Source organism: Maylandia zebra, linkage group LG9 (genome assembly GCF_041146795.1).
Source record: "Maylandia zebra isolate NMK-2024a linkage group LG9, Mzebra_GT3a, whole genome shotgun sequence".
NCBI lineage: Eukaryota > Metazoa > Chordata > Actinopteri > Cichliformes > Cichlidae > Maylandia > Maylandia zebra.
In genome coordinates, this window is record NC_135175.1 from 12,717,616 (window position 1) to 12,729,175 (window position 11,560).

The 11,560-nt window shown below is 41.8% G+C and overlaps 1 protein-coding gene across 1 annotated transcript; it reads left to right on the forward strand.

The window, feature by feature from the left end:
- The first annotated feature begins 3,409 nt into the window (after window positions 1-3,409).
- Window positions 3,410-10,232, forward strand: LOC143420273 (uncharacterized). Its single transcript, XM_076888046.1, has 4 exons — window positions 3,410-3,478; window positions 5,505-5,608; window positions 8,412-9,008; window positions 9,360-10,232. Exons 2-4 carry the CDS (start codon window positions 5,591-5,593, stop codon window positions 10,035-10,037), a joined length of 1,293 nt encoding a protein of 430 aa, XP_076744161.1. The 5' UTR covers window positions 3,410-3,478; window positions 5,505-5,590; the 3' UTR covers window positions 10,038-10,232.
- Window positions 10,233-11,560: the final 1,328 nt, after the last annotated feature.

Sequence of the window (11,560 nt, forward strand, 5' to 3'; positions counted from 1 at the left end):
TTGGAGGGTGGGGTGGGCTGCTTTTAACTATGTAAAGCACTTTGTGCTACATTTTTTTTTTGTATGAAAAGTGCTTTATAAATAAAGATTGATTGATTGATTGATTAATGTTCATTAGTGTGATAATGATGCTTTATATGTGAACACAGATATTATTAAACTGATAGAATCACTGACACTGTCAGCAGAGATTTACTGACTGATGACATGTTACTGCCCTCAGGTGGTCACAGTGAGGAACTGCATGCTATTAAACCGGTGACAGGTGGTGTCCTTAATGAAGAGCATTTCTAACCAATATATATATTACAACAAAGAGCAATAAAAATCATTAATAACACTGGCTTCAATGAAGCTTCTGACTCACTCTTAATCAAATTAAAAACCTTCAATTTTATGAGCTGCTCGAGCTTCAAACAGTCCAAATTATGTAGAGAGCAAGATGATATCCACGAGGCCAAATATTCCGAATGAGTTTCAGGTCTAATAAAAACATGACACACTGAGAGGAAACTCCATGTTCAATAACGCAGCTGTAAGAACCAATAGTAAAATCACAGTATTACACTGCTGCTTGTGCGTGGACTTCTCTCAGGCCCTCCCCATGCTGTCTCCTTCCAGTCCATCCCTGAACCTGCAGGACCCACTCAGGGGAACCTTTGGATGACGGAGGCAGGTCACATGACTGAGAAGATGAATCAGGTGTTGTAGAAGATGGAGAAACAGGTTGGAAAAACTATGCTGATCGTTCTTTGAGCCTGAGATCACACATGTTGTGTTATTCACGTTGTGTAGTAGACTCAGAAACACAAGACCAACATCACCACAGATTACGTTTTTCCAATGTGACTCTTCCACGGTGTCCCCTGAAGACACTATTGTGGGGACTCTACAATAGAACAAGGCAGACATCCTTCCTCTGATGAAGGCTTCTGAGTCCTGCGAGGTTTACAGCACAGAGTTTGGATTCAATGGCAGCCTTACCATAGTCAGCTATGTCAACAAGAAAGGAGTGGCTGCTGTAGAGGTGGCCCATGGTGCTGTGGTACAAGTTTACATTGCCACACTACACCTTTTCAACTGCTCAGCACCTTGAATTCAAGAATGGCCATTTTTACATCAGCAGTGCATGATGGCTCTTTCTTACTGAGCTCTCAAAGGAGCTCGTAGCAACACATTTGAGAAATCGGCTGGAAGGTCATCCCCAACTGTAAACCCCGATCGCTGAAGCAATGGGAAGGTGTGCGGTGACAAAAGACACAACTCAGCCAGAGGAAAAAAGCAGCCTGGACAAAGCACAAAGAAGAAGATTGATTTCAGTTTGAAGTAATGAAGATGGTAAAGTCAGCAGTGGGTGTGCAAAATGCAATGTAGCTATGTGGAGGGATTAAAGCCAGAAACAGGAAGTCTGTCACAACTCTATATGGTGAGGAGACAAGGCAAGAAAACACACGCACACACACACACACACACACACAATGGATGTTGATATTGTTTTACTGCCATTGTGTATTTTTGAAAATTGGAAAGGGAAAAAAAAATGTGAGAAAAATGTGAGAAAAAATGACGAATATTTGACAGCTGAAATCGTTCTTGGTCCAAATTATATGGCTGTTTGGTTTCTCCCATGTATAGGTCTGAGCACTCCTCGCTGTACTGCACACCAAACACTATATTGTTTAGTTTGTGTTTGGGAGTTTTGTTGTTGGGATCAAGTAGTTTGTGTCAGAGTGTGTGGCTGGGTCTGAAGTGGACCGGGAGGTCGTGTTTGAAGAAAATTCTGATTAATACCTGGGACTCTCCACCATTGGGTTTTAAAACTGAAGAAGCTTCTCAGAAGGGGGTTTGAAACATCTTCAAGGAACTTAAAGAAGTCCAGTCTCTTTTCTTTCCAAGCTCCTTAGCCTACCATGACCTGGATGACTGAGAACCTCCACAGACAAAGACTTATGGGGTAACAGGTTCAACAGTTTCTATGTGGCCCCTGAAATCCTGCCTCTCTGTCACCTGAAACCGTTTCATTCTCACCTGTGTCTCCGAAGCCTTTTTCAAACAGTTCTCGCAATCACCTTTACCCTCCATTGCTGGCTAATCCCTAACCTCTCATTTCTTTGTGTCTCCATATGTTGTCCAGCTGTTCTCCCTGTTAAGCCTCTCAGGCTCAAATTAAGTTTTTGTTGCTAATGCACAAAAGAATAAGTGCAGTGGTACTTCTGAGTAAAAGAAAAACTCATAAAATATGTATGTGGGGTAATCAGGTTGTTAGCTTTTAACTGTTGCAAATCTACAACGCCTGCCTTGAGAAGGTTAAAACTTTCAATCAGATTTTTCTTCTTTTGGACCAAGGAAACGTTCAGCCTGTCAGATCACATGTCTTCAAGAAGGAAACCTGTGAATGCTGCAGCATTTCTGCTCAAATATTTAAAGGACGTTACAGCTCACCTTGCTCAGCAGCTCACCTGAAGGATAGTGCACCCTCTGCTGGTTGCTGCTCATGTTATTACTCCATGTTTTCTTCTCCTGATGCTCTTTGTTAGTCTGTAAGTAGTTGATGGTACAAATAAACCCTTTTCAAACCTTTTTCTTTCCATTCAGATAATTTAGACAGTTCTGATGACAGTCTTCAGTGGTCTCAGCCTCTCGTGTCGTCCAGCAGAGGATCAGATAGCAAATGAATGATGTCCAAACTGTCTTGCAAGTAAGAGCCAACTGAATGATCTGTATGTGTTTTCTTAGCACACAACTTGGATGCACAATCAATCTGTCAATTTTTTAACAGAGTGAGGGATTTTCAACACACGAAAGCCACTAGATTTCTTTGGAGTTTTTAATGTTGAAATGCCGCCCCTACTATCTGCCGCGGGAGTTCTCAGCTACGAGCTATTTTTTATTTTATTTATTTTTTTGCCGATGCCCGTGATGCCACCCCCCACCACTATGCCGCCCCGGGCAACCGCCCGTGTCGCCCGTATCAAAAAACGCTACTGCATATACAAATACAAAAGTGACAAATGGAAACATATTTACAATCCAAAGTCAGACTAACGGTTTTCAGTAGCACAGTCTTTTATTTACAGTCTGCTTCTCCTGGTGGTAAACCTCTATCACATGTTTGGATTAAAAATTAGGCCTATATAGCTGCTGGTTCCAGCTTAAGCAATATGTTAAAAATACTAAATTCTTCATTGATTTGAGCTGTGGGGTTTGCTATACACTGGCAGAAAATTGTAGAGTAAATGGTGAAAACAAAGAAACCAAATAACAAGATCCTTGAATTCCATCTTTTCTATTAACAGAAACTCCAACAAATTTGTGGCCAATTGATGATGTTTGGGACATGAAAAGTCCAGTCCAGCAGGTGGCGGTAATGCGCCTTAAAGCTTTAACCGCCCAAAAAATCCAAAAGAAGAAGAAGAAGAAGCCGAGTTCCCGCTTTATGGCGTTTTTCTCTCAGATTATTATCAAGACTGATTTAAAGGTAAGCACCGAGCTAATGTTAATCCGAGTTTAGTTAATCTTGAGTTTAGCTCCTGAATGAGTCTTTCTGTTGCTCTCCTTGGTGTCTCTTCTCAAGTTTTTGTGAACCAGTTGGGAAAAAAATCTGACTAAATTAAATCAAGCTGCTATAAACTAGTTCACAGAAAGATATCAGCAAAAAATTTGTGAAACAGAGAAGAAAATAATTTTATTAGAAGAAAGCTTTTAAATGAGCTCATTGTAATCAGAGTTTCTGTTATTTTATTAATCTGTTATTAAGGCTACTTAGCATCTCTGTGGCACCTGCACAGTTTATGAATGCAGCTTGCTAACCAAGCTAGCTAGCACCACCGTTCATCCATATAAGGTCACTTCCGGCTCCAAAAGACCCAACATGTTGTCAAAGGAGCTTGCAAAGAAAAGCGTCTGGACTTCTTTAAGTTGCTTGAAGTTTTTCTGATACACCGGCTACATAGGGGATGACAATGTTGTTGCGTCTGTCTTTCTTATCCTCCCTCGCTGGTGTCTGATCTTCTTTTCTGTGCCTCTTTGCTGACCAGATAGGATAATCTTCCACGGCACACCTGATCATTTCTCACGGCACACGTATATGCCGCGGCACAGTGGTTGGGAAACACTCTACCCATTGATTGTTCTGTTTTCGTTCTTTGCCAGGGCCTTTTTCAAAGAGAAATTGACTATGTGCACGAGACAATGCTAACTTCCTGGTTTGAGACCGGATGTGGGGTTGTGCATTTCCGGTAGCTTTACTTTGCGGTCAATCGCTACTGCGAAGATATACTCCAAAATCATGTCCAAAACTCGAAAACGGAAAGATTGCGTTAAGTTACAAAGAGCAGAAGGTGGGAACACTCACCGCTGTTGTGTCATAAAAAAATCTAATGATCAATTTTGACGTTTAAAGAGTTTAGATCGATCAGTTGTTTACATCACTCAACACAAGCAGAACTGCATTACTGCAGCAGAAGACACATCGTCCACATTCAGAAGCACATCTCTGTATAGTGACTGGTCTTATGATTTAAACAGGCAAATGTTCAGCATTCAAACTACAGGTGAAGAATAGTCAAACCAGATGTTTCCCCCATTATGTCGATATCAGCTAGTCAAGTACACACCTACACAGCATGTTAACAAACCGTGAAAAAAGCCACACAAAAAATGAATGATTGCTGGTAACGGTTTCTATACATTAGTATTTACGAAGGGTATGTTGTGACTTACCTTCAAAATTACAGCGGTCCCTCGCTATAACGTGGTTCACCTTTCACCTCGCTGTTTCACGGATTTTTTAGTGCAAGTTTGCATGCTTTTTTTTTTACGTCACATTGTGTCCTGCGTCCTGATCGCTGCAGACGATCTCCTCCGTGACGTCTCTCCTGTACAGTACAGAATCGCTGCATCGATCGCTAGCAGTGTGACTCTGAAGTGCAGTACTGTATGTCCACGATGTCCACCAAACGTTTTGCACTGTCAAAAAATAAAATTGTCTACTTGATTTCACCTATCGCTGGTTATTTTTAGAACATAACACCCGCAATAAACGAGGGACAGCTGAGAAATATAACATTTGAATCCCTTTTCTCTTTTGCTCTGAGGCGCGGGGGGAAAATATCGACAAGTCGATGAACATCATTTACAGATATATTGGGTAAATGCCCAAGACATCTATAGAAATGTAAATCGCCACTTGATTCATTCATTTGTTTAACTTGTTTTGGACCGTAAACCAGGCGCGAATAGGACACCGGAAACAAAGCTCCCCACAGGAGTTTCCGCACCGGAAGTAGCATATGCTAACGTGCACATAGTTAATTGCTCTCCTGGTACTGGTGTGCCATACTGCTGAATTTGGTATCGGTGCTCAAACCTTTTGTGTTTGTTTCAAACAAGTTGTCCACCCAAGGAAGCTAAAATGTGTTCTGTGTGTTCTCAGATGAACATATGAGACACTTTGACTCTTCAGTGCAGTGTGGAGCTTAACAAAGTTCTGTTTTCTGTCCCAGCTGATCAGGAGGAGGAGAAGAGTCTGACGGAGCAGCAGAGGAAATTTCAGCTACTTGGACTCAGCTCAGCCACTGCAGAGAAAACAATGAGCTCAACACAGAAGGTGACAGATACTAGTGTTAAGAAATACTCCATTAAAAGCTGAAGTACTGATATGTATATTTTATGCTAAACTAAGAGAACCGTGTGCAATATTAATGTAATGTAGAAATAATGTATACAATGTATACAATGCCTACATCTTAGACGGTGACGTTGCCTCTAAACATCAAAATGAGCAGGGAAGATGTTAAAGTGGGATTCAGCAGGATTCAACCCTAAAATCAGCTGTAGTGGCTCAGTGTGGGGAAAAGGGTCACAGCTCACAATCATTTCTATTGAGAGCTCCAGTAGATTTTTTTAATGTACAGGCTGTGATCAGCTGACATGCTGCTCTCTGTGAATTCATCCAGATGTCAGCAGATGTTTCATGAGTTGTCCTGGCTGATTTCCTTTCTCTACACTGACAGTACACTGTCTTTATATTAGACACTATACTGTTGGTATGTGGGTGGAGCTCAGTGAATGAATGTCAGCATCATGAGCTTAAGTTTAAGTTAATCTCTGCTACACTTGATGTAATCTAACTCTGACATGAGCACCACAGTCACTGTGCACCAGTCACACACTGTTCTTTACTTAAATCCATCACATTACAGTAAACTTGCCTGCTTATCCTGCACTAACCTGCAGAGGATTTTACTGCAGTCTTTAAATCACATTGTGAGACAAACTGCACACAAACAGTTTGTGTGTTTACTGATGTTTGTTGGGCTGATAGAATCGCTGCATTTGAAATTACCTGCCACAACATTTATTACTATTCTGAGTGTTAGCATTAATATTTGTGTACAAGTAGGAGGGATGGGAATGATTTTAGAGTGTTTGAACAATGATTAATTATCTTTAACACCAGGTTGGATGTAATGTGTACTACTACCAGTAGGTGGGGATAGGGGACCTTTAAGGTGTTTGGTGCCACACTCCACCTTCAGGTTTAAAACTAGCAGGGCTCGCAAAATCGCTAGCCTGACGTCCCGGGGCTAGCGATTTTTCCAGTCGGGCTACCAAAATCTCTCTCTGCCCTGCCCGTCGGGCTATCATAGGAAGGAAAAATATATGTCAATGCTTTTACATTCTTTTGGAAATGTAGCTGGGTAATTATGTCTTTGGCATCGGTGAGCCACTGTCAATATGTGACATATTGAAATTGCGTTTGAATTTGCGCTTGTTTTTTGGTTTTACTTTGCAATCGCGCGAACTGTGTATAGAGAGCGACAGCACTGATTGGTGAGTGATGATAATTTGTGCACCAATTCCTCTGACATCGTCTTATTAATCGTTAGCTTACTATGCAAACATGACAAGTGAAATCTCCCGCAGCAAGCTTAAACATGTGAGAGGTTGATCGCGCAGAGAATCGCTGAGCTTATGTGAGTGCGTGTGTAAAAGCAGCAGGATTTATATTTCAGTTCTGCTGAGCCAAATAAGACAGTGCAGCTTTATGGTTTCATGGACAAAAGAATTTCTGTGGCTGCAATATGACGAGCTAAATAACCAGGGCTGCACATAAGTGGTCCGCAGGTGCACATTCGCTGTCAAAATAAAAAGCGCACACAAGATAAGAAGTTGCAACGCGTGTTTGCATACATAAGATTTTCTGGAGGAGGACAGACATTTGTTTAGAACTCTTAAAGATGTTGAAGAAGCTCCTTTAAGCAATTACTTTGGTTTTCCTCCACCTCCAAAGAAATGTCAGAAGGAGTCCAAACCACAAAAGAAGCACGTATTCTCGGAAAAGTGGTTGCAGGAGGTGAGCTGGCTTCAAACAAATGATGAACGCACAGAGATGTGGTGCGGAATGTGCCGTGAAAATCCCACTCTAGCGGACAAAAACAGTACTTTTTATATGGACGCAAACGCGCTGTAAACATACACGGCAGACCCAGTGGCATTTTGATGCTTTTTATTAAAGCTTTGACGGTTGCTGTCCACAATACTCACAGAGCTGCAGCTCTCCCGCTGCCCGCTCAACACTATCACAACAATACAACCACAGGACCCAGTACAATATTTAATTCGGCGGGGCGTGATTGCGGATGCCGTGCAGGTGCGTCCGCCATCTCTGCACGGCACCGCAGGCCACGCCCCGCCACACGCGCGTTGCAACTTCATATCTGGTGCGCGTCTTTTATTTTGACAGCGAATGCGCACATGCGGACCACTTATGTGCACCTGTATAAATAACATAATGTTCTGCCGGGTGTGTTGTTGGTTTTCCCTCGATTTCTGAGTCGACAAGCGCCTTTGTTACTGGGACCAGTAATTTTAAGAAAGGCCCCCATTAGAACCCATGAGAAATGCAAGAAATGCATTATTGCTCAGTCTGCAATATCTTTCCCAGAACAAACAAACAACATACTAAAAATAAACCTGAAAAATCTGTTTAGAACAGCGTACTATGTTGTAAAGAGTGAACTACCACTGGCAAAATTTAGCAGTCTTTGCAAACTTCAAAAAGCAAATGTCCTAGATCTTGGTTCCACTTGTCACTTACCCGTGACTTCAGTGGAAATTTTGAATTCAGGATCTGACACAGACTGATTCATGTTCTACACAGTTCTTACAAGTTCATAGAAATTTCTGTTCAATTAGAACCAAGTATTTGAGTTGATGATTGTAATTTTTATACAATGTTGTAATTTGTGTTTCATGTTTTGTTTGTTTTGAGTCCCTGCCCAAAGGGCTACCAGGGATTTTGAAATTTTGCGAGCCCTGACTAGTGTTAATGGAGGGAGTTTGAAGCTTCAGTTTGTTCAATGACTGCATTTCACTCACTGCCTCTGCTTGTATCTCTGTCACTGCAGGACCAACATGGACCGAGAAGTCAGCGCTCTCAGGAGGCCGACAAACCTCACAGAAGAAAGAGAGAGAAAAAAAACACCTGTGACGAGTGTGGGAAGGATTTTACCTGGAAGTTTAAACTAAAGCAACATCAGCTCATCCACACTGGAGAGAGACCGTTCAGCTGTGACTTGTGTGGAAAGTCGTTTTCCTGGAAGAATGCCCTAAAAACACACCAAGTCGTCCACAGTGGAGTTAAAGCTTACAGCTGTGATCAGTGTGGTAAAGCTTTTACTCGAAGTAGCAACTTACAGAGTCATCTAGTTACCCACTCTGGAGTTAAGGCATACAGCTGTGACATCTGTGGAAAAACTTTCAGCCAGCTATGGAGCCGAAATATACACCTACGCATTCACTCCGGAGAAGATGTGTACTGGTGTGATCAGTGTGGTAAATACTTTACAACAGACGCACACTTACAACGCCACATGTTTACCCACACTGAGGAGAGACCTTATCAATGTGACCTGTGTGAGAAGACTTTTAAAACTCCACAGTACCTGAGACAACACCAACAGATCCACACCAGAAAGAGACTCTACAAGTGCAGTTACTGTGAGGTTTGTATTTTTATTTTATTCTTGTAAGTTCAGTCTGACTGTTTGGAACAAGTCTGCTCATTAAATTGTGTTAGCATGTTAGCACTTCTACTGCACCGAAGAGTAGCTCTGAGCCATTATTCAGGTTTTCATTTCATTTAAGTGTAAGTCAGATGTTACTGTAATATTAAATAAGTATTGCTGTAGTATTATGGTGGTAGTATTGTAGTTATTGTAGCCCAGTAAACTGAGTGTGTTAATCGAAACAGTAAAATGTAATTGGACGTCTGCAGAGATGCTCTTTATTTCAGGCGACTTTCAGGATAAAAGTGTTGAAGGACTGACTTACACTGTCTTTGTGTCTTTGTTTAGAAGCAGAGCGACACAGATGGATCCACTTCTCAACCCTGTCATCGCTGTGGTGGTGGGAAAGACTTTCGTTGTGACATCTGTGGAAAAACTTTCAGTCAGCAAGCCGGCCTAAAAATACATCAACGTAAACACACTGGAGACAAACTGAAATACTGCAAAGAATGTGGGAGAAGCTTCCCCACATCAGCTGAGTTAAAACAACATGAACTCTTTCACAGTGGGGTCAAAAAGCACCTCTGTGATCAGTGTGGGTCATCCTTCACCACTGCAGGTAACCTTAAAAGACACAAACGAGTCCACACAGGAGCGAAACCATACAAGTGCAGACACTGTGACAAAAGCTTCTCACAGTCAGGTAGTCGTAACGAGCATGAACGTACACACATGGAAGGAAACTACAGCTGTGAGCAGTGTGACAAGAGCTTCAGTAATCTCAGTTCATACTCTGCACACAAACGATCCCACATTACTAATAAACTGTTTCACTGTTACCACTGTGCCAAAACATTCACTTCATCATCTGCTCTGTGCAAACATCAGCGCGATCACGCAGGGCTGAAATCGTTCCCATCACAGGATCAGAGTGAATCTGAAGAGAGGGAAACATCCTCTGGTTTCAGAGTCCAACTTAAAACCCTGGAGATCAGGCTCCACAGAGTTCAGGTCGGCTCTCCTTAAAGTTCAAATGAGGCTGTGAATCAAACTGTTCCTGTAGTTCAATGTTAATCTTTATAAATTGTTCTTCTGTTTGTGTTCAGTTGTTACCTTTTTTTTTCAGTGGTTGGAGTAAAAATCAGTTTCCTGTTCTCAAGTTTTTATTGAATGTATTTTGTTAAATAAAGTTAAAAAAATGTTAAATAAAGAATTGTTTGAACGACAAAGATTTTGAGCCATGATGTCATTTCCTGTATTTCAGAGTAAAGACTGAAGTGACAAATGGAAACATGTTTACAGTCATGGAATAAACACTGATGGGTCATCTGTAGGAAGTTCTATTGCTGACCTGACAGACTCGACCTTGTTTACAAAGAAAGAAAGGAACTGATGACATGTGTCAGCAGAGGCTTTCAGGGTTGTTTAGAGTAGAGCTGATAGTCTTAAAGAACACGGCGATTATGACAATTTAACACAATGATCTGAGAAAAATATCTGTTTCTCTCATTTTCACCGTATTCTGATCAAATTTCCAACATTCTTTTAACATTTCAAAAGAAACCTGCAAATTGTCTTTCTTCCACTTTCACTCTGCTCTCCTACACTGACGCCTGACTGCTCGGGTTGATTCATTTAACCAGGGCTGAGGAACACGTTTTGAGAGCCTGGTTTTTAATGGGTTCACAGGGTTCATGGTCTGAGTACAGGTTTCCTGGAAGCTCATCTGGGGTGGGCCCAATAAGTAATCTCAGGGTAAAGATTTTCTTCATAAAAGTGGAGGAGAAGAGAGCAGCGGCGGGGTGGAGTGTGAACTTTAAACTCATGCACACGAGAAATGTCAATTACAACCATATGATAACACCAGGTCATGAGTGTGCTCCTGCTGATGTGTAGGGCCTTCAACGGACTGTAAACGGAAAATGACTGAATAAATTTAAAAATTCCTGAGCCAGCAGACCATCAGGGCAACAGACATGAATATTAAAATCACCAACTATTATAATCCGATCCTTTTTAGGCACAATTTCAGTCTTTAAATTACTGCACGCACAACTGGTTGAGAGCGTCCCAGTTCAAATATACCACACGGAAAAATGCTGGGTTAAAAATGATCTAATTTGTAACCAAACGCTGGGTCAAATATGGACCGAGCCAACGCTGGCTTTTTTCAATTTAACAGGGTTTGGTTACTGGTTTGACCCAGCACACTGGGTTACGATAACTGTCCAAAAATTGTGTTAAATTGACCAAGCTGAGGTTACCAAAAATTGGGTCGAAACTCAAACCCATCACAAGGGTTATATTACAATTAACGTTTGGGTTAAAATGTCACAGCCAGGATCAGCAGGGCGCTGATCAGCTGTTTCTGCCTTTCTCTCTCTCTCTCTCGTTCTTTTTCTCGCTGAGGCGGAACTCATTGCGGGCTCACGCCCTCAGCCACGCCCCTCGGAGGAAGAAACACCCGAGCCTCATTAGTGTGGCCAGCATTTAAGCCAGGGAGTGACTGCTGTTCTTTGCTGACTCGCATCCCTGGACTGTTTACCTGT

What these genes read in the sequence shown, in the direction of transcription:
- LOC143420273 (XM_076888046.1), top strand. An exon ending in ACAAGTGCAGTTACTGTGAG is followed by an intron (nt 9,009 to 9,359) that starts GTTTGTATTTTT and finishes GTCTTTGTTTAG; the next exon opens with AAGCAGAGCGACACAGATGG.